The 23,675-nt window shown below is 38.7% G+C and overlaps 1 protein-coding gene across 3 annotated transcripts in view; it reads left to right on the top strand.

The window, feature by feature from the left end:
* Window positions 1-23,347, top strand: part of MRPS31 (mitochondrial ribosomal protein S31) — a 38,480-nt gene extending 15,133 nt beyond the window's left edge. Inside the window, exons 5-8 of one of the 3 annotated variants that reach the window (XM_047872353.1) lie at window positions 1,763-1,842; window positions 5,248-5,391; window positions 16,783-17,043; window positions 22,831-23,347. In XM_047872353.1, coding sequence (XP_047728309.1) covers window positions 1,763-1,842; window positions 5,248-5,391; window positions 16,783-17,012 — 454 coding nt within the window. In that variant the 3' untranslated portion in view covers window positions 17,013-17,043; window positions 22,831-23,347. Of the gene's footprint in view, window positions 1-1,762; window positions 1,843-5,247; window positions 5,392-12,539; window positions 12,619-16,782; window positions 18,949-22,830 lie in introns of those variants that run through there. The other 2 variants (XM_047872346.1, XM_047872360.1) reach the window with 2 other exon arrangements.
* Window positions 23,348-23,675: the final 328 nt, after the last annotated feature.

Here is a 23,675-nt window from a genome sequence, read left to right as displayed (position 1 = left end):
TCATAATTTGATTCTTAATGATATTAGCTGTCATTAAAAACTAGAAGGTGGCGGGCACATGACTGGCTCAGTCAGTAGAGGTTGTGACTCTTGATCTGGGGGTCGTGAGTTCAAGCCTCGAGTTGGGTGTAGAGATTACTTAAAAGTAAAATCTTACAGGGGCACCTAGGTGGCTCAGTCAGTTAAGTGTCCGACTTGGATTCAGGTCATGATCTCATGGTTCATGGGTTTGAACCCCATGTCGCGCTCTGTGCTGACAGCTCAGAGCCTGGAGCCTGCTTCAGATTCTGCGTCTCTCCCTCTCTCTCTGCCCCTCCCCTGCTCGCTCGCTCTCTCTCTCTCCCAAAAATAAACATTAAAAAAAAATTTTTTTTAAGTAAAATCTTAAAAGAAAAATTAGAAAGTGGGAAGGGAGTAGCTAAAAAAGTAGGACCGGGGTTTATGTGCATATAATGGCTATATTAAAAAACTGACTGAAGGACTCTAGGATTAGGGAAAGCAGTGGTAAGACACCAAGTTGTTCTCCCTGCTCTGTCCTGGGACAGCCTGAGACAACCCACCATTAATATGCCCTGGGCTGATTCCTTCAGTAAGAGAACAGAGAAGTGTGAGGCACAGAGCACTGGCCCTAGCATACCTCAGAGTCTTGGCACTGTGCTAGACTAATCCCGGAACTGCGGCAACTTGCATGGCCTCGTTGGTCTGTTTCCTCATCTAGGAGATGCTAACTTAAATGGCTTTCTTGAGAAATAGGAAAGGGATGTGCAGACTCTATATAGTAGATGCAATGAAAACGTCTGTTCCCTTCCTTTCCCCTTTAGTACCTTCTAAAATTCCATACTTTACCAGATCATTCCCTCTTTACCATGAGTCACCTTAATCCATCATCCTGTTGACCTGATGCAAAGTTGGGGACTGCTGGGTGCAGAGAAGAATGCAAGCCCTGAGGATGGTTCTGGACCTGCTAGCGAAAACCTGAAGTGATTTGAGATCACTTTATCTCATTTTAATATGGTATTTGCATTTTTTCAGTTAGTGTGATATTGTAGAAAAAAGTAATGTGATCCAGAAAAGTATTCAAAATTATTTTAAAAGTAACTGTCCATTTTTTAAACTGGCTTTTAATCTGCCAGTAAATTTATGTAAGTATGAATGTAAGGTGATACATGAAGCAGTTGATTAAAATATACAAGGAAAAGTTATCTGTTAACTCTCTGACATTAATTTCAATAGTTAATTAAAAATGTTATATAAAGAAAGTTAATCATTATGTTAAAATTACAGAATGATTGCTTTATAAGTGGGAATGTTTTGATTTATCTGTGCCATCTTTTATAATTATAGTTTGTAATTAAACATGCAGTGTTTTCTGCCCTTAAACTGAGACAAATGTTGACTTCAACAACTTTTAATTTAGCATATTTTAATAGCTGTCTAATGTTGAGTTTTCTAAAACCTTAATATGAAATGGATCACGTAAAAATTATGGCAATTCAAACTAATCTTTTCAATTAGCTGTTTTAGACATTAAACTACTTAACCCGCTTTATTGTATCATGATGCAAAACTTCAAGTGCATTTGTTCCGGTTTTTTGTTGTCAGTTCTAAAGATGCAGAAATTTAGTTAAAATGTCTGGGTGTGAGTCAGTGGAATATTTTTAAACTTCTACATTGAGTATTTCATATACAATTTTCTTTTTCTAAAGAATTTTTTGTTGGCAGTGTATAAAAATATTAACTTAAATTGTTTTTTCTTTTCCAGCCTTAGGAAAAATATACTCAAGGGGAAGAGACTTAATATTTTTGACCTTAAGGCCGTTACTGAAGAGGCACCCGAAACAGGTTTGTTAAGAACAACACAATTGGGGGGTGCTGGGGTGTTAATAAGTTAAGGGTTCAAGTCTTGGTTTTGGCTTAGGTCATGATTTCTCAGTTTGCAGGATGAAGCACCACATCAAGCTCCGTGCTAATAGCACAGAGCCTACTTGGGACACTCTCTCTCTCTCTCTCTCTCTCTCTCTCTCTCTCTCTCCCCCCCCCCCTTTCTCTCTTCCATGCATGCGTGCTCTCGCTCACTCTCTAAAAAAAAAAATAAACATAAAAAAAAGAACAACACTGTTTCTCAAGTATACAAACATTCCATCTTTCAACAACGTCCTTCACGTTTTGATTACATAATGTCAAGTATTGTAATAAGCCATCCTGTCATTGACCTGGGTCCTGCTTATGAACGTAGTTGTTGACATTGCCAGTCTTGGTCAGATGTGTCCCTTGAAATGTCGCATGCTATGAGACAGCGGGAGGTAACTCCTACCAGCTTCCTGAATCCAGAGCTATCAGTTGGCTGCTGATTTGGGTTAGAACATTAGTGATCACCTACCATTTGCACCTGTGCTATTACAAAAGCTAAACTGTGGCTTCGGCCCTAGAGCAGCTTGCTGTCCAGAAGAGGAGATAGCATTTGTAGAAGTGACTTAGTGAGGTGATTTGGAGATTGTTTCGGAGCTCGGAAGAAGAGCATTCAGGAGATCTATCTAGCAGTCTCATGTTTTTTTCTTAATACATAGTTAGTCTTGTTCTTTATTCTTCCCCCTTTCTTCTTTGGGTAAGAAGTCAAATCCTTCAAATTCATCATTTGAAGTCTAATTCGAAGAGATACGAGACGTCTTCTTGCTTGACGTTAAATATGGTTTAGTGATAACTTAAAATAGATGAGAAAATTCAATGCAAATGGTTTTCAGCTTACAAGTGACTTTCATTTCCAAAGATTCTAAGTTAGCTTTTGGGACTTCATAGAAATAATTTTATAATTGATTTTTAAGTTCTGAGGCCAGCCTCCAATGTCTCATTTAATCTATCACTTACTTATAGAAACATCTGATTTTTCCCAATATTCAATAAACCTTTAGATGTTGGGGCCTAGGTTTCACTGACTTTTGTATACCCAGCAGCACCTAGCCAAGTGGCTTACAGATCATAGGAATTAGTTATGTTAAATTGTAAATGCTTTTTTTTGAACAAATTGAGCTATATAATATCTATCCATAGAGGAAAACTCAAGTGATTTGAGATCACTTTATCTAATTTTAATATGATATTTACATTAATCAGTGTTTGTTCATTTAAAACTGAAAAGAAAGCTAAGAGAGCAACCTCCTTTCTCTTATGTGAAAACTGCATTGTTTGGGCTTGCTGTCTCTCAAATAAATAAACATTTTTTTCTTTTTTAAAGGGAATTTACTGTCAGGGCAGTCACTGTTGTCCACCTAATGAACAACCAGAAGAGGCACTTGTATTCTTGAAGAAGCCAATTTGCTTTTTTTGATCAGAAATCCTGTTCCTAAAACTGAAATTAGCTGGCAAGGAAGTACTGAAATTTTATAAAACAGTATAAAATGATTGTACTTTAATAAGGAAAGTAATATGCAAATTTATGAAAATTTACTCTAATGAAGGTACTGTTTAATAAGTTATACTTGCATGAGTCTAAAGAACGTCTTTTGTTCCCAATTAAATACAGTAGCGGCAACATGCAGACTTAAATTTAGCATTTATTCACTGCTGTTTCCCTATCACCTAAAATAATGCCTGACATATAATTTACATTCAGTAATTATTTATTGATGGAATGAGTTCTTCTATCTCAGGATTCCCGCATTTTGCTCCCTCCATGTTCCTACCACTGCTGCAAAGGATATAGTCATAGACCCTACTGCTTATCCTGGAGTAATCTAGAGCCAAGAGGCCAGATAGCTTAATGGAAGGAGTTTCAGTATTTGATAGATGTGGATTATTCAAATTCATATTCTGGCATACTAACCTCTTTGAGTTTTCCTTTCTCCATCTATAAAATAGGGCTGATACATACCTCTCAAGGCTTAAATGAACTAATGTGTAATTGAAGTGTCAGGAGCACAATGGACATTCAGTACATAGATGCAGCTATTAGCAACAACGATGATGGCGTTGAGGCACCTGGGTGGCTCAGTCGGTTAAGTGTCCGATTTCAGCTCATGTCATGATCTCACTGCTTGTGAGTTCAAGCCCCGCGTTGGCTCTGTGCTGGCAGCTTGGAGCCTGGAGCCTGCTTCGGATTCTGTGTCTCCCTCTCTCTCTGTCCCTCCCTTGCTTACGCTTTGCCCCTCTCTCTCTCTCTCTCTCTCTCTCTCTCTCTCTCTCTCAAATATAAAATAAAACATTAAAAAAAATTTTTAAATAGAAAAAAACGTAATGATGATGGTGTTGATGATCATGGAAAAGACATAGGTTCATCAGTGTCCACTGAATAAATCTATAAAATGGGACTATGATAATTATTTTACTGTTATGATTACTCTGGAAATGTGGCTAATTAAGCCTAACTGCTATGATCTTTTCTCTGTATGAGATGTTCTAGGCCAACATACTTAATATCTAGCAGTCAGTGTGCAGTCAGACGTGGCTGTACGTGAATTTTCATATACAAGTCTGTGTGGACATATGTTTTCTCTTGGGTAAATATCTAGGAGTCAAATGGTTGTATGCGAAGTGTATTTTCTAATTTTTTAAGTAACCGCCAAACTATTTTTCAAAGAGGTTGTGCCATTTTACACTCCCACCAACAGTGACTGGTGGAAATGCAGTTCATTCTTGAAAAGTGTCTTACATTTCCAAAGCAAATAAAATGATTAAAATGTGATATGATGGTGGTTATAAGCTAACATGATATTAACTTACTTAGAGGGTTGGTTGCGAGGATTAAATGAACTAATGTAGAAAAAGCATTAGCACAGAGTAAGTGCTCCGTATCCGCTAGTAGTATTGTTATTATGTTAATTTAATTTCTTTGGTCTTTATTGGTTGTATATTGGTGACTTATCTTGACAGACTAAAAGGTAAACAGGCTGGACTATAAATATCAAAGTCACATGTCTTATAAAAAATATTCACATTCATGGAAACATCCTTAAACAAAATACATATTTTTGTTTCCTTCCCAGTAGAGGGGGCAGTGAGACTTCAGGGCTTGCTTGCCTAGCAGTGTAGTAAAACAGAAGCCAAGGCTTGCAATTATGGTTGCTGCAGGCTTTTTATGTCATTTTTGAACAGTTTGAGCTCTCAGAGAATGACCTTCCATTATATACTGTTTATGTATATCCCTCAGGACCTGAAATGTTTCACCAATTTGGAGTTGATTACAACATTTTTGTAAAAATAAAGATATATACGCATTGACTTGTGATTATTTGAAATGTTTTTATTATACAGAGACAGCACCTTCCCTTTGGGATGTGGAATTTGCTAAGCAGTTAGCTGAGGTAAATGAACAGCCCCTTCAGAATGGTTTTGAAGAGATGATCCAGTGGACCAAAGAGGGGAAACTGTGGGAGTTTCCGATTAACAACGAAGCAGGTAAATCTTAATTTCAGAGTTTTATACAATTCAGTGATGGAGATTAAATCTGGCAGGTGTTCAGTCATAGAGTCTGGATAGTTACATGAATTTCAGAACTTTGTATAAATTTCTTCGTGGTGTCTGAAAAGAAATTTCACAATGTTTTTAAAAGGAACGTTAGAGGGGCACCTGGCTGGCTCAGTTAATGGAGCATGTAACTCTTGATCTCAGGGTTGTGAGTTCAAGACCCACACTGGGTGTAGAGTTTACTTAAAAATAAAATCTTTAGAAAATAAAATAAAAGGAATGTTAGAACTTCCCTTAATTCTAGATGTTTGATAAGGAAACTAAAGAAGTAAAGTTCTATGGCAGAAATGCATCATGAATTGCTTTGTGACATGAAAGTGTTGACCGCAAATGATGACAGTTCTCTGGTTGCTCAGCCAGGATTATCTGGAAAATCTCATACATTTAATCCTGGGAATGACATCATATTTCAATTTTAGAGAACATTACAACTCTTAAAAAGCCTTAACTGGTTATCTTTTACTCATAAAACCATTGCATTAATGAGGTGCAAGGTTCTTGTACTTGAAAACCACTCAAAGCAAAAATGTTGGAAGGCTTCGAAATTTCTTGGAACTCTGGCAGCATACCTAGATGCTTTGGTGCTATTACCTACTTTCCTGGAGATTATTCTGGAGATGATACCTCTTCCTCACTCAAAAGGAAAACAGTATTACTGTGCTACTTATGTTTTGTGGTATTATTTGTATTATCATCAGCTAAACGTCTTAGATGTATTTTCAATTAGAAGAGGTTCATTTACTTTTATGGTACAATTAGGTAGGAGTTGCAAACACCTCAGTAAATCTTGGGAAAGTATAGTCCATATTTTAACCTTTGTAGTATTATACGGTCACCTTAATATTTTATTTTTTGATGACATTTGATTTGTTTGGATTAATAAATGGAAAAGAAACTTAAATATCAGAAATATTTTGTCTTCTATCTTGATGAAGTGTTACTTTGTTTAGGAAAACTTTTTAGAGACTTAACAATTCTTTAGCAAATTCATAATATTTTGTGTATTTGTGTGGTATATGCAGTAATAAAGGATGCTGTGTTTCATCTGTTACATAACATGTATATTTGCCAAAGTATTATGCTTTCCATACTCTGGTAGGTGTCAGGAAAAAAAACCCCAAGGACTTTTCAGTTGTACAAACCAGAGTACAGATCTGAACTCTCCCATTGCTTAGCCATTTGCCTTTGAGGAAACTAACCTCTTGAGCCTTAGTTTCCTCATCTGTAAAATTAAAGATACCTCACTGGAAGAGTATAAGAAATAAAACAAAGCTATTGGTTTGCTCAGAACAGTTCTTGGCATATAAGACATGTGAATAAAGGTTAATTCATTTCCCCTCCTGTATGAACATAGGATTTTAAAAGGAGAAAAGAACTGGGGCCTGGGTAGCTCAGTTGGTTAAGAAACCACCTGCATGCAGCTCAGATCATGATCTCACGGTTCGTGAATTCGAGCTCCACGTCAGGCTCTGTGCTGATAGCTCAGAGCCTGGATCTGCTTCAGATTCTGTGTCTCCCTCTCTCTCTTCCCCTCCCCCACTTGTGCTCTTTTTCTCTCAAAAATAAACATTAAAAAAATTCAGAGAGGGGCGCCTGCATGGCTCAGTCAGTTGAGTGTCCAATTTTGGCTCAGGTCATGATCTCGCGGTTTGTGGGTTCAGACCCTGCGTCAGGCTCCATGCTGACAGCTTGGAGCCTGGAGCCTGCTTCAGATTCTGTGTCTGCCTCTCTCTGCCCCTCCCCTGCTTGCTCGCTCTCTCTCGCTCTCTCTCTCAAAAATAAATACACATTAAAAATTTTTTTTTAATTTTAGAGAAAAAAAATTAACAGAATACAGTATGTAACATTAAGGGAAGATTTCATTATTTGATGAAATTTGGATGTTCCAAGTCCTCACAGTTAAAAACATGGTTTTAAAACCCAATATTGAGGTAGAATAAGTGTGACTTTATTTAGGAGAGACAGTGGTTAAGGGTTCCAGTTTTGAGTGAGTTGTATGCTTAACCTCTCTAAGCCTCACTTCTCCTGTCTATGAAATGATGGGAACAATAATAGGACTTATTTTATGGGATTCTTCTGAGAAACAAGTGAGGTTATTATACAAGTAAAGGATCATCAACCTCATCATTCCCTGTTCCTACAACAATATTGTGAGAGGATTTTACTGTAAGGATTTTAAATCTTAAACTATTAGTGAGGATATGTATTTTCTAGGAACCACCAAGTAGGGTAATAGGACATTGTCATCAGTAAAACACTTAAGATCATCAAAATCTCGAATGTCCATACTCCACAGGAACTTATCTTAAATTTGACCTGATTTGTAAGAGAGTTTATTTTTTACAAAAGGAAAAAAACATGTATTTTGGTTAGGTTGGGGAGATAAATGTGACAAGTTTCCATACACATGGTACATATTATTGATGCTTCAGGGTGGGAAAGGGAGGTATCTCATTTCCAGCTCCTTAAGCCAATTGTTATCTGAATGAAAAACAGGAAAGGAACTGTGGAAACTTTCTCACTTTGATCACTCCCCTCAATATACACTTAGGAACTTCAGAATACTTTAAGAGACTGGCATTAGAATTTGGAGCCTCAGCAGTTCAATAAGATTCTTCTAGATTTCTTATTTTTAAATTTTAAGATGAATAAAACGTCATGCTGTCTCTACTAATAGTTAGCTTTATGAAGATTTACTTTGATGCTTTTGGGGAAAGGGGTTTTATTTCTAGGGGCAGGCCATGCCGGTTTCTGAACGTAATACTGAAAATGACAAAATGACGTGTCCTGTGTTTATAACTTCGCTTCCCAGTGTTGTGTTTTTCATTTATGTAAAAAAATTGCAGTTTGTTGTTTTGCCGTGTAAAACATATAAATTATTTTCTGATTTGAAGTATCTTTTTTCAGTTTTTTGGGGGTTTTTTTTGTTTGTTTGTTTAAGAACTGGTTTGTCCCTTCTGTTTTGCTTTGCCAGCATAGAGATTTGCAAGAGCAGTTAGGTGGCATTATTACCACTTAGATTTTGTAGTAGTGATTTTATATTGGATTGATAATAAAAACACTTTTATTTTAGCTTTGACTTTGACTTTAAACTTAATCATATTTTTACCAGTACCCAGTTAACAGTCTTACTCTTGAATGTTCTTTAGCCATACATATGCCACCAAATCGTGTTCCGAAATGTATCAGTTTTTGCTGCATAATGTGCCACCCCAAAACTTAATAAAACAACAACTAAGTTGGAACTGCTCATGAATTTTGGGGTTTTCCGGATGGTTTTGGCAGCTTAGGTGAGGGTGGGTCCTTCTAGAGTGGCTGGTCTCACATGTCTGGCTGTTGGTGCTGGCTGTTGTCAGGGAAGATGGAGATACCTGGGTTATATGTCACTCACCATCTCACAGACCAGCTTGGGTTTCTTCACATGGCCGTGGTAGAGTTCCTAACAGCAAGGAAGAGCAAGGATTGATGTGTAAGTGTTTTTCAAGCCTTTGTTTGCACTGTGTTTAGTAATACCCCATTGGCAAAGCAGGTCACTTGGCCAACCCTGAATTCACCGGTTTGAGAGACAGGCTGCACCTATTTATGGGAAGAATGGCAAAGTCACACTGTAAAGGGCATGAATAGAAACATAGGGGTGATGTGTGGCCATTTGTTAATCTACCACCTTGATTTTTTTTTTATTTACTTTTGTTTTACTTTTTTTTTTTTTAATTTTTTTAGTTTATTTATTTTTGAGAGGGACAGAGTGCAGGCAGGAGAGGAACAGAGAGAGAGGGAGACACAGAATCTGAAGAAGGCTCCAGGCTCTGAGCTGTCAGCACAGAGCCCGATGCGGGGCTCGAACTCATGAACTGTGAGATCATGGCCTGAGCCAAAGTCGGATGCTTAACTGACTGAACCACGCAGGCGCCCCTTTTATTTACATTTGTTTTAATAAAAATAACGTATAGATCTTTAAATGTCCAAATAAATTTTTTAAAAATCTCTCAGTAAATATAAACTAACTCCAAGTGTGATTAGAAAGCATTTTTTAATTTTTTTAATGTTTACTATTTTTGAAAGAGAGACAGACAGACAGACAGACAGAGTGCAAGCAGGGGAAGGGAGAGAGAGAGGGAGACACAGAATCCGAAGCAGGCTCCAGGCTCTGAGCTGTCAGCACAGAGCCCAATGCGGGGCTCGAACTCATGAACTGTGAGATCATGGCCTGAGCCAAAGTCGGATGCTTAACTGACTGAACCACGCAGGCGCCCCTTTTATTTACATTTGTTTTAATAAAAATAACGTATAGATCTTTAAATGTCCAAATAAATTTTTTAAAAATCTCTCAGTAAATATAAACTAACTCCAAGTGTGATTAGAAAGCATTTTTTTATTTTTTTAATGTTTACTATTTTTTTTTTAATTTTTTTTTTTTTCAACGTTTATTTATTTTTGGGACAGAGAGAGACAGAGCATGAATGGGGGAGGGGCAGAGAGAGAGGGAGACACAGAATCGGAAGCAGGCTCCAGGCTCTGAGCCATCAGCCCAGAGCCTGATGCGGGGCTCGAACTCACGGACCGCGAGATCGTGACCTGGCTGAAGTCAGACGCTTAACCGACTGCGCCACCCAGGCGCCCCTAATGTTTACTATTTTTGAAAGAGAGACAGACAGACAGACAGACAGAGTGCAAGCAGGGGAAGGGAGAGAGAGAGAGAGACACAGAATCCGAAGCAGGCTCCAGGCTCTGAGCTGTCAGCACAGCGCCTGAGGTGCGGCTCAAACTCATGGACCGCGAGATCATGACCTGAGCCCATGTCGACGCTTAACTTACTGAGCCACCCAGGTGCCCCAGAAAGCATTTTTCAAGCCTCCTATTTTGAGATCATTGTAGATTCACATGCCACTGAAGAAATAATAAGTATCCTGGACAGCCTCTACCCATTTTCTCCCAATAGTTACTTCCTGCATAACCAGACTACATATAACATTACAGCCAGGCCATTGGCATTGATAGTTCTTCAACCATGTTCAGATGTCACCAGTTTTACAAGTAGTGCTTTGTATGTACATATTTAGTTCTGTACAATTTTATCACACATGTAGAGTCATGTGACCACCACCCCAGTCAAGCTCCGACTCAAGGAGCTCTTGTATACATACACCTTTTATGACCGCACCCGTTTGCCACCCACAGCCTCCTCTCCTTTGTCCTGGACCCCTGACAATCATTAAAACGCTTGTACATTTCCTATTATTTTCCCAGTTCAGGAAATATATACAGGGGCACCTGGGTGGCTCAGTCAGTTAAGCATCTAACTCTTGATTTCAGCTCAGGTCATGATCTCTCGGTTCCTGAGATTGAGCCCCACGTCATTAGCTTGGAGCCTACTTGGGGTTCTCTCTCTGCCCCTCCCCTGTGTGCTTGCATGAGCACTCTCTTTCTCTCTCTTCTCTCAAAATAAATAAATAGACTTAAAAATAGATACAAATAGAATCATATAATGTGTAACCTTTGGGGATTGGCTTTTTTTCAACTCCCGCCTGATTAATTCTCTGGAGATGTATCCAAGCTGTTGCATGTATCGGTACTTTTGTGGGTTTGTTTGTTTTAATTGAATATGCCATATAGTTTAGCCATTCACCTGATAAAAGACACCTGGGTTGTTACCAGTTTGGGGCCATTATGAATAAAGGTACTATAAATACTCGTGTACAGAGTTTTGTACGAATACAAATTTCCATTTCCCTAGGGTAAATACTTAGGTGCGAAATTGTTGGGTCATATATGGCAGTTGCATGCTCACTTTTTAAAGAAGCTTCTAAACTGATTTCTGGAGTAGCTGTGCCATTTTATATTCCTTCCAGCAATGTGTGAACAGTCCTTGCTTCTCATTCTCACCAGCAGTTGATGTCGTCACTGTTGTCTTTAGACTTATTTACCTTCTGATGAATGCGTATTAATAGCTCATTATGGTTTCAATCTGCATTTCGTTAATCGCTACAGAGGTTGACCGTGTTTTGTGTGTGTGTGTTTGCCATCTGTTTATTTTCTTCAGTGAAATGTCTGTTTCTGGTTTTTGCCCATTTTCTAATTGGGGTGTCTGGTTTTCTTACTTTTGAGTTTTAAGAGGTTTTTTTATATATACATTCCAGATACTAGCCCTTTCTTGAATATTCGGTTTGCAAATATTTTTTCCCCTGTCTATAGTTGTCGTTTCATCCTCTTAACAGGGTCTTGGACAGAGGAAAATTTTTAATTTTGATGGGGTCCAGTTTTTCCTTTTACGGATGGTGCTTTTGGTGTCAGGTTCTTTGCCAGCCCTTGAACCAGAAGATTTCCCCTATGTTTTCTTCTGTTCTTTTTTTACGATTTTATTTTTGAGTCACATGGGTGGCTCAGTCTGTTAAGCATCTGACTTCAGCTCAGGTCATGATGTCACAGTTCGTGAGTTTGAGCCCCGCGTCCGGCTCTCTGCTGTCAACCCAGAGCTGCTTTGGATCCTCTGTCTACCTCTCTTTCTGCCCCTCCCTTGCTGGTTCTCTCTGTCTCTCTTTTAAAATAAATGGATAAACTTAGGCGCACCTGGGTGGCTCAGTCAGTTAAGCGCCCAACTTTGGCTCAAGTCATGATCTCGTGGTTCATGAGTTCAAGCCCTGTGTGGAGCCTGCTTGGGATTCTGTATCTCCCTCTCTCTCTGCCCCTCCCCCGCTCATGTTCTGTGTGTCTCTCTCTCTGAAAAATAAACATTAAAAAAAAAAAGATTTTATTTTTAAGTAATCTCTACACCCGACATAAGGCTCGAATGCACAACCCCGAGATCAAGAGTCTCCTGCTCCACCGACTGAGCCAGACAGGCACCCATCCCCTATTTTTTTTCTATATGATGTATAGTTTTAGATTTAAATTCATGATCCCTTTGGGGTTCATTTGTATGAAGTGTGAGGTTTAGGTTGAGGTTCTTTCTGTGTGTTTGTCAATAGATATCCAGTTGCTCAGGCACCGTTTGTTGAAACGGCTACCCTTTCTTCATTGAATTGTTTTTGTGCCTTTGTTTAAAAAACTGGGCCTAATTGTGTGGGTCTGTTCTTACTCAGGCAGGGCTGCCATAACAAAATACCGTGGATGGCTCGCTTAAACAACAGATTGATTTTTTCATAGTTCTGGAGGTTGGAAGTCCAAGATCAAGGTACCAGCAGGTTTTGTTTCTCCAGGCCCTCTCGGTTTGCAGATACTTTCCTCCTTGTATCTTCGCGTGATTTTTTTTTCTCTCTGTGCATTCTTGGTGTCTCTTCCTCTTCTTATGAGGACAGCAGTCCTATTGGATCAGAGCTCCACTCTTACAACTTCATCTAACCTTAATTACCTCTTTAAAGGTCCTATCTCTAAATATAGTCATTGGGAATTAGGACCTCAACCTATTGATTTTGGGGGGACACCGTTCAGTCCATAACAGGGTCTATTTCTGGCCCTCACTTCTGTTCCATCAATCTGTGTGTCTGTCCCTCTGCCAATATGATGCTTTTGATTATTATAGCTATTTCAGTAAGTCTTAGCATTATTGTTTCTATTTTATTCTTCTCTGTCAAGATTGTGCCTTTCCTTACCAATTTTAGAATAGACTTATCTGTAGCAAAACCTCACTGAGGTTTTGATAGGAAGAGCATTAAACCTATAGATAAATTTGGAGAGAATTGACATCTTAATAGGTTGAGTCTTCCAATTTACATTTAATTAGAAATGGGATTGATTTTTTGTGTTGATTTTGTATCCTGTAACCTTACTGAACTCACTAATTAGTTCTAGGAGGTTTTTTTGTAGATTCTTTGGGATTTTCTGTGTAGACAAACATGTCATCTACAAATGGGGATGGTTTTATTTCTTCCTTTGCCATCTCTATGCCTTTTCTTCCTCACTGCAGTGGCTAAAATTTTTAGTACTGTTTTGGGTAAGATTGGTAAGAGCTGACTTTGTTTTTGTGCTCATGAACTTAAGGGAAAAGCCACAGTCTTTCACCATGAAGTATGATATTAGCTATAGATTTTTTATAGATGCTCTTTATCAAGTTGAAATTGTTTTTCTTATTCTAACTTGGTGAAAGTTTTTATCAAAAATGGGTGTTGTGTCACATGACTTTTCTTCTTCAGCCTGTTGCTATGGATGACATTGTTTTTCAAATGTTGAACCAACCCTGCATAGCTGGCATAAATCCCACTTAATCCTGGCATATAAATCTTTTTATACATTGTTGGATTTGTTTGCTAATTTTGTTTAAAGTTTTTGCCTCTAAGTTCATGAGAGATAATGGCTCGTAGTTCTCTCTCTTTTTATTTGTTTTGTTGTTGTGTCTTTGTCTGGTTTTGGTAACCAGGTAATACTGGCCTTATACAATGAGTTTGGAGGGGTCTAGTTTCTGGAAAAGATTGTGTAAAACTGATGTTAGTTTTTCTTTCGGTGTTTAATAAGATTCTCAAGTGAAGCTATCTGGGCTTAGGGATTTCTTTTTTGAGACCTTTTAAACTACAAAGTTCTTGAATAGTTATAAGTATTCAGGTTCTATATTTTGGTTTGAACTTTGGTAGTTCAATCGATTTTTAAGTTGTCCATTTTTTTCTTCCCCAAGTTGTTGAATTTTTAGTATATAATTGTTTGTGGTATTCTTTTATTATGCTGTGAACGATTTCAGGATTTGTAGTGATAATCCCCTTCCCATTTCTATTTCATTCCTCTCCTTTTTTCTTTATCAGACTTAATAGACACTTATGAATTTTACTGGTTTTCTTTAAAGGACTAAGTATTGGGGGGCACTTGGGTGGATTAAGACACCGACTTGGTTAAGCATCTGACTTTTGATTTCGTCTCGAGTCATGTTCTCACGGTTCCTGAAATCGAGCCCCACGTCTGGCTCTGCGCTGACAGTGAGGAGGCTGCTTGGGATTCTCTCTCTGCCTCTCTCTCTGCCCCTCCACCACTTGCACTCTCTCTGTCACTCTCAAAAATAAAGATTTTTTAAAAAAGAACTAAGTATTTGTTTCACTGATTTTTCTCTATTTTCCTGTTTTCAGTTTTATCGATTTTAAATGTTTACTTCCTTCCTTTGCTTGCTTTTGGACTATTTTGCTCTTTTGGTGGGTTCTTGAGGTGGAACTTAGACTATGGATTTGAGTGGGCCACTTGGCTCAAGTCATGGTCTCACAGTTTATGAGTTTGAGCCCTCTGTCGGGCTCTGTGCTGACAGCTCAGAGCCTGGGGCCTGCTTCGATTTCTGTGTCTCCCTCTTTCTCTGCCCCTCCCTCACTCACACTCTGTCTCTCCCCAAAAAATAAATAAACGTTAAAAAAAAAAAAAGATGATTTGGGGGCACCTGGGTGGCTCAGTCGGTTGGGCATCCGACTTCGGCTCAGGTCATGATCTCGCGGTCCATGGGTTCGAGCCCCGCGTCAGGCTCTGTGCTGGCAGCTCAGAGCCTGGAGCCTGTTTCGGATTCTGTGTCTCCCTCTCTCTCTGGTCTTCCCCCATTCATGCTCTGTCTCTGTCTCAAAAATGAATAAACGTAAAAAAAAAATTAAAAAAGATGATTGATTTGAGACTTTTCCTCTTATGTAAGTGCATTTAGTACTGTGTGTTTCCCTTTCTAGGACTGCTTTAGCTGTGTCCCACAAATTGTGATATGTTGTGTTTTCATTTTCATTCAGAGTTTTTTTTTTTTTAATTATCTTTGAGATTTCTTCTATGGCCTATGAATTCTTTTTAAGTATATTTAAGTTTTAACTGTTTCCTGTTGTCTTCCTCTTACTGATTTCTGGTTTGATTCCATTATGATCAGAGAATCTACTATGTATTACTCCAGTTATTTTCATTTGTGACCTAGGATGTGGTCTAGCTAGGTGAATGTTCCATGAATGCTTGAAAAGAATTTGTACTCTGAAATAGTTTGGTGGAGTGTTGTGTAGATGTCAGTTTGATACCATTTGTTGATGTTGTTCACTTCTTCTCTTTCGTGGCTAATTTTCTATTGTGCAGTTCTCAGAATTGCTGACGGTGGACTTTTGAAATGCCCAGCTATCACTGGGTTTTTCTATTTCTCTTTCATTTCTATCATTTTTTTCTTTCACATATTTAGAAACTCTGTTGTTTGGTGCATACATAATTCAGAGCACTGTATCTTCTTGGTGCATTGACCCATTTGTTATGTAATGTTTTTATTTCTCCCCAGTAATTTTCTTTGCTCTGAAGTCTATTTTACGTGATAATCATATAACCACTCATGCTTTCTTTTTTTTTTTTAAACATTAATGTTAACAGGATCTATTTTTCTTCATCCTTTTACTTTCAACCTACCTATGTTGTATTTGAAGTGAGCTTCTTATAGAAAGCATACAGTTGAATGTATGTTTTTATATCCACTCTGCCGATCTCTGTCTTTTGATTGGTGTATTTAGACCATTACATTTGAAGTGATTATTGATTGGGGTGCTTGGCTGGCTTAGTTGGTAGAGTGTGTGACTCTTGATCTGGGGGTTGTGAGTTCAAGCCCCACTTATTATAAATCTTAAAAATAAAATCTTTTAAAAAAAAGTAATTATTGATTTGTTAGGACTTAAGTGTCTCATTTTATTAGTTGTCTTTTGTTCATTTTCTCCATTTCTCATTCCTCTTTTTTTTTAGCTTCCTGTGGGCTGCTTGAACATGTTTTAGGATTCTATCTTATTTTGTTTATGTAAAATTTTTTTAGTTTAATTATATGGTTTTCTTAGTAGTTGCTTTAGGTATTAAAATACTCACTAGCAGTAACTGCTGCTACCCTTTAAACATGTATCATATGCTAAGCCTTATAAAAGAGTTTTATAAGCTTTGTGTCTATGTAATCTTTACGGAAACCCCTTGAGGAAGGTTCTAATTTAATCCTCATTTTATACCTGAAAACTGATGCTCGGAGAACTTTACTTAATTTGCACAATCACACGGTTGTTAAATTGGTGGGAAAACCCAGGTCTTACTACAGAGTTCATGCCTTTATTTTTTTTTTTTTAATTTTTTTTCAACGTTTATTTATTTTTGGGACAGAGAGAGACAGAGCATGAACGGGGGTGGGGCAGAGAGAGAGGGAGACACAGAATCGGAAACAGGCTCCAGGCTCTGAGCCATCAGCCCAGAGCCCGACGCGGGGCTCGAACTCACGGACCGCGAGATCGTGACCTGGCTGAAGTCGGATGCTTAACCGACTGCGCCACCCAGGTGCCCCCAGAGTTCATGCCTTTAACTGTAAACCCGTTAATGTTAATTTTATGAGAGAGGTTTTACATGAAAATCGTAATGTATTTTTATCTCATTTCCTAGGTTTTGATGATGATGGTTCAGAATTTCATGAACATGTATTTCTGGATAAATATCTGGAAGATTTTCCAAAACAAGGACCAATTCGCCACTTCATGGAGCTGGTGACCTGTGGCCTTTCCAAAAATCCATATCTGAGTGTTAAACAGAAGGTTGAACATATAGAGTGGTTTAGAAATTATTTTAATGAAAAACAAGACATTCTAAAAGAAAGTGGCATACAGTTCAATTGAAGACCATGGAAATTTTTGTTTCAAGCTGGAGGTAGATACTATAACTAAATTAAATAATTTTACTAGAAGTTTTCCTATATTATGTTAATTATTACATCTGATTTGAATGGTATAAATGTTAAATTGCTTAAAAGTATATAATAGTAACTGAAGAATATTCTTGCATGAAGAAAAGTCAACATTCACAGAATCAACTAGTAATTCTTAACAAGAAGAATATCTTAGAATTAGTAATAAGTTTAAGGCTGCTTTCTCCAACATTTTTCTTTTCAGTGACCATACTTCTTTGAAATATAATTATTAACCACATATCTGATGATGTCAGGATGCTGTAACAGTTGAGATGATTTATAGACAGGTTTATATGCCGTGAATATGTATATCTACATACACATGTTTTATATATTTGAATATATATACATATATTTTTTTATATATTTCACCATAAATTAATGACCCTTGTGTAAGTCTGGGTCACCAGCGAGGAGCAACCTTGTAAAAATAAACAGCTTATTCTAACCCCCTCTAGCCCTTTAGGTCTTCATGCCAAACTTAGAACTGTTTATTTTTCTATTATGGTGCTTAGCAGTGTGACTCAATTTCATACAACTCAAAGGATTGAAGATTCTAAAAGACGCAAAACCAGAATTTAGTTTACAGCAACCCCAGCCTAGTAGTGTTTCAGGCCCCCGGCAAATGAAAATCCTGTGAAGGAACCCATCATAAACTCAAGATTCAAATTATAAAACATATAAGGAAACAAAGCAGCGTGATTGCACACAAGCAGAAACAGATAACAAAAGCAGACTTTGTAAAGCCTTTATATGTTCATACTATGAACTATATATAAGATAAAGTATAGAGCAAGAGACGAAAGTGATTGGGTTTTGGAAAAAAAATTTAGTGAAGAGGTGTAACAACAGATTAGATACTGGAAAATAGATCTCAAGAAATCCATATGTAGTAGAAGAAAAGAGAAAAGAAATATGAAAGCAAGGTAAAGATTGGTATAAGAAGGCAACATTTGTTAGGCACCTGGCTGGCTCAGTCAGTAGAGCATGCGACTCTTGATCTCAGTTCAAGGCCCATATTGGGCATGGAGCCTACTTTTAAAAAATTTTTAAAAAGTAATATTTGTGCAATCAGATTTCCAGAAGGAGAAAAAAAAGAAATGGGTCAGAATTTGTCTTTGGATAGTTCATGGATGCAAAATTTTTACAATTTATGAGAGATATCAGTTCACGGTGGAGTGTGGAGAGAACCCGAGATTTGCTTCTAGCAAATAGACTATGGTAAAGGTGACTCCCTTCATTGGGTTATGTTCTGTGGCAAAAGCGAAAGAATTAGTCACTCTTGTGATTATAGTACATTACGTAAGACTCCTTGTTAGCCAACTGGGTGAGAATTCTACTGGCTTTGAAGAAGCTGCCATATCGTGAAAAGGCCTATGCATGGGCCACGTGGCGGGGAACTACAGGGCCACCAGGAGCTGGGAGCAACCTCCCGCTGACAGCCTGCCACGAAATGGGGATCTCCGTTCTACAGCCTCCAATAGCAATTCTACCAACAACCGTGGAAGAGGACCCTAAGCCCTGCAAAGGCACACAGCCTAGCTGATGCCTGGCTTGCAGCCTTGTGAAACTTTAAAGAGAGACCCAGCTGAGTGACCCACAGAAACTGGGAGATAATGTGCATGTTGTTGTAAGCCACTAAGTTTGACGTTATTTGTCATACACCAGTGGAAAATTGATACAGAAGAGGAGAAACGAAATTGTCAGTATGATTCTGTGGAAAAAATCTATAAATTACAAGAACTAATAGAACTTAGCAAGTTTGCAGCTGCATTTCTACATGCCAACAACAGATAAAATGTGATTTAGAAGATACTGTTTATAGTAGCATCAAAAGTGTAAATGAATAAAATCTTAGATATGTAGGATCTTTGTGAAGCAATCTTCTTAAAACTTTAATGAAACACGGGCCCGTGGGTGGCTCAGTCAGTTAAGCGTCAGACTTCAGCTCAAGTCATCATCCTTGCAATTCAGGAGTTTGAGCCCCGCATCAGGCTCTGCACTGCTTGGGATTCTGTCTCCTTCTCTCTCTGTCCCTTCCCCACTTGTGCATGCGCTCTCTCTCTCAAAATAAATAAACTTGGGGCACCTGGGTGGCTCAGTCGGTTAAGTGTCCGACTTTGGCTCAGGTCATGATCTCACGGTCCGTGAGTTCAAGCCCCGCGTCGGGCTCTGTGCTGACCGCTCAGAGCCTGGAGCCTGTTTCAGATTCTGTGTCTCCCTCTCTCTCTGATCCTCCCCTGTTCATGCTCTGTCTCTCTCTGTCTCAAAAATAAATAAAAGTTAAAAAAAAATTAAAAAAAAATAAAATAAAATAAACTTAAAAACTTTAATGAGACATAGTACGTAATAAATAGGAAAAAAGGAGCACCTGACTGGCTCAGTCTGTTGAGCATGCGACCCCTGATCTCAGGGTTGTGAGTTCGACCCCCCACGATGGGAAGCAATCAGTCTCCAAGGAAAAGATTCATAAATTTGTTTAAAAAAATTTTTAACTTTATTTATTTTGAGAGAGAGTGAGAGCAGGGGAGGGGCAGAGAGGGAGAATATCAAGCAGACTCCACACTGTCAGCGCAGAGCCTGACACAGGGCTCAAATCCGTGAAACTATGAGATCATGACTTGAGTTGAAATCAAAAGTCGGACGCTCAACCAACTGAGCCCCCCAGGCGCCCCCCGACTGTTAACATTTAGAACTTTTAGGGGTGCCTGGGTGGCTCAGCCAGTTGGGCGTCTGACTTCGGCTTAGGTCATCATCTTGCGGTCTGTGAGTTCAAGCCCCATGTCGGGCTCTGTGCTGACAGCTCAGAGCCTGGAGCCTGCTTCAGATTGTGTCTCTATCTCTCTCTGCCCCTCCCCTACTCTCACTGTGTCTCTCTCTCAAAAATAAAATAAAAACATTTAAAAAATTTAAAAAAACCTTTTAATTAAAAAAGGCAGTGCCACGAGTGAAAAGACAAGCATCAAACATAAAGATAAGTACCTTACATATAGTCACGAAATAATTTGTGTATAGAATATACAAAGAGCTCCTAAAAATCAAATAGAAGGAAACAAATCAACCAAAAGAATATGGGCAAAAGACAAAGATAGGCTTTTCATAGAAGAGAAGATATAAATAGCTAACAAATATATGAAAGAATACTCAGGGAAATGCAAATTAAAACCATATCGTGATAACATTTGTGTACTCTTTAGATGGGTGAGAAATTAAAAGGCAATGTCATTTATACACTGTTGGAGGGGGTATAAATTGGCAACCACTTTTGGAATTACATAATATACATATATAACAATTCTACACATAGCAATTGTGTATATACATATATATACATAATATAAATACATACAATTGTGTGTATATAAATTTTTTTACATGTGTAATTATATAACCTTATGAACAATCAATTTCTCCTGGAGTACACACCCAAAGAAACCCTTGTAGATCTGTGCTGAGAGGCATGTACATGTTGTTCACAGTAGGGGCACCTAGTTGGCTGAGTTGATAGAGCATACAACTCCTAATCTCGGGGCTGTGAGTTCAAGCCCCACGTTGGGCGTGGAGCTTACTTTAAAAATGCGAAAAAAAAAAAAAACTGTTCAAAGTAATAAAAAACAGTGGAGAAAATGCCCGTCGCCTAGAGAACTGATAAATTATAGCTTATTTATGCAATGTAACACTATGCCGAAATGAAAATTACTAACATAGAGCTATACACATCAACATGGATGATTTCAGAAACTATGTTGAGTGAAAAATAAGTTATAGAGGAATGCATATAATACAGGTCCAAGTACATAAAATTCAAAAGCCAAATTTTGAATATATTGCCTGACACCATAACTTGGATTTAAAAAGCATGGGAATTGTGAGCACAGCACCATATTGCAGGGAGGCAGGAGAGATGGCCATGTGCTTGAGGAGGGACACACAGGGAGCTTCAATAATACTAACAATCTAGTCAGCTGGATGATAGGTTCACAGGTGGTCATCTTATTGTGCTTTATTTTTATATCATTTATATTACAAATATTCTTTCGTATGTAACATTTCATAATATTTTAAGGAATGAACGGAAATGGGTAAATAACTGGAAGATAGGCAGAGCTTAGCCAATAGTAGCGAAAGATGATACAGATGATAAGTCCGCAGCTGAGACTGATGTTAAACACATCCTTTATTTGGCCATTTACTGACTTGATTTTAAAGAATGTATTATCCTTAGATTCTTGGTTCTAAAGGATGTATTGTCCTTAGATTCTTGCCTTGTTACCATTCTTAAAATTGATCCAAAATTTCTTTGAGTAATCAACTTTAAATTATGCAAATAAAGACAACAAAATCCTCTTAATCCTAAAGTTGCTTTTAAAATCCATGCATTTATACATGTATGCAAATCGACTATTAAATTAGGAAGATTTCATTCTAAGTAACAGAGTCATAGGGGCTAAAGCAGACCTGCTTTCCAGAATATATTAATTCAAGGACTAAGCAATTTCTGCAAAGTGAATAATTCACTGTGTCTCTGAATATCTCCTTGAACTAGAATATCAGTGATGGTGACAGAGAAGGGGAAGTAGCTTGTCCTGTATTAGGAAAAGCAAACAGCTGTTGGAGTACGCTTGTAATTTAGAGCCTCTTAAAACCCTGTTCACTGCACAAGAAAGAAAGGACTAATGTTTTCTGAGATTTCAGTAGTATTTTTATGGAAAATGAAATATGGGTGCTCCTGTTGAACATAGTACACTTGGTCATGGTCTCTGGCACGGTACCCCTAAAAGGGAGCATTTCATATATCTGATAGTGGTTTACCTGTACTAATTTTAATCATAACAAGTTTAATGTTCCTGTCTTGCTTTTAAATGGAAGGCAACAGGGAATCCTGGGTGGCTCAGTCGGTTAAACGACCGACTCTTGATTTTGGCTCAGATCATGATCTCACGGTTTGTGAGTTTGCCCCCCCCTCCCCCCCCCTTGGGCTCTGCACTGCTTGAGATTCTCCCTCTTTCTCTTCCCCTCCCCCACTTGCACATATGTGCTCTTTCTGTCTCAAAAATAAATATTTAGGGGTACCTGGGTGGCTCAGTCGTACTTCAGCTCAGGTCATGTATCTCACGGTTCCTGAGTTTAAGCCCCGCGTCCGGCTCTGTGCTGACAGCTTGGAGCCTGGAGCCTGCTTTGGATTCTGTGTCTCCCTCTCTCTCTCTGCACCTCCCCAGCTCATGCTTGCACTCTGTCTCTGTCAAAAATAAATAAACTTAAAAAAAGTTAAAAATAAATAAATACTTAAAATGTAATAAAAATACAGGAGGCATTTTTTAAAAATAGGTAAGTGTAAAGCAACAGCTGGTCTAAAATAGTTAGCTTTGTATGCTATATTTACTGAACAGTTCAGAGAGCAAAGAAGCAAACAAATGCACTGATGATTCCTTTGCTCGCCAGCTCCTGAATTGTTGACAATTCTGCAGTGCCCATCCTGTACTTTTCTCTCGTTTCTTTGGTTTTCTTCTCTGCTTTGGAGTCAGAAGCTTCAGTTCAGATCCCTGCTTTGTCCGTAGGAGCTGTGATCCTGAGAACACGGCTTAATCTCTCAGCCTGTTTCCTCCCTTGTGAATGAGGCTTCTAATTCCCATCTTGCTGGACTTGCAGGTGTTAGAATCGAAAGAGGCGACGTCCACCACAGTGACCGGCGCATCCTGTGTACTTCAAAGATAATGTCCATCTCCTTTCTCTGTCCTCCTCCCTAGGGCCCTGATGTCAGGAAGGACATTTAGTGCGCCATTCGATATCCACCATTTGCTTGGGACTGGCAGCTTGCTCCTTTACGGTATCTCATCTGCTACCATTACCATCCATCAGTGGAACGGAATACTTCATTTTATTTATGATGTATTGTCCTCACATCCTCCAAGATCCATAAACAGTCTTAATTACCATCGTCATCACTGTGTAGTAGACTCCTGCCTTCGCAGGTGGCAATGGGGACAGGCAGATGTTGGGATAGAAGGGCCTCCTCTCTGGTGGCTCGGGGCTCAGTTCTCTACCTGACAGCTCCAGGCTCGCTCCTGGTGAGAAGGAGGCCTGTTCTGTCCAAATGGGCAGATCCTTAATGAATGTCTTTCTCCTGTGGTCTGTCTCAACATCGCTTTGGGTATCCCAGGGATGTAGAATAGAAGTAGATCTGCCCATATCGGCAAATGAGAACGGTTAACACTTGGGCGCTGTGTTTATAGCGTATGAAGTGTCTTTACGGCTATCACTCATCCATCGTTTAGCATTGCCGAGCTCTGCCATATGCCAGGCCTCTGCTAGACACCAGAATGTAAATACACCAGGGAGGCTCTCCCTGGCCTTGAAGTGTCACCTTAGAAGTCACTTCCCAAGAAAGCCTTCTCTCCCCGCTTCCTGTCTAGACAACGCAGCACTCTGTTGACTTCCTTTACGGTATTCCCGATCTTGATCTTAAGGGTAAATAGAGATTGTGTCAGCACAGTTGCCTGTGCCCAAGACCTAGCATATTGCTAGCTCCCAAATAGGTGCTTAATGAAGCCACTTGGTTGAGGAGAAGAATGGACAATGGCACATGCTCGTG

This window comes from Prionailurus viverrinus, chromosome A1 (assembly GCF_022837055.1).
Source record: "Prionailurus viverrinus isolate Anna chromosome A1, UM_Priviv_1.0, whole genome shotgun sequence".
Taxonomy (NCBI): Eukaryota; Metazoa; Chordata; class Mammalia; order Carnivora; family Felidae; genus Prionailurus; species Prionailurus viverrinus.
The sequence above is the reverse complement of the archived record's forward strand: the minus strand, read 5'-3'. Positions and strand labels throughout refer to the sequence as shown.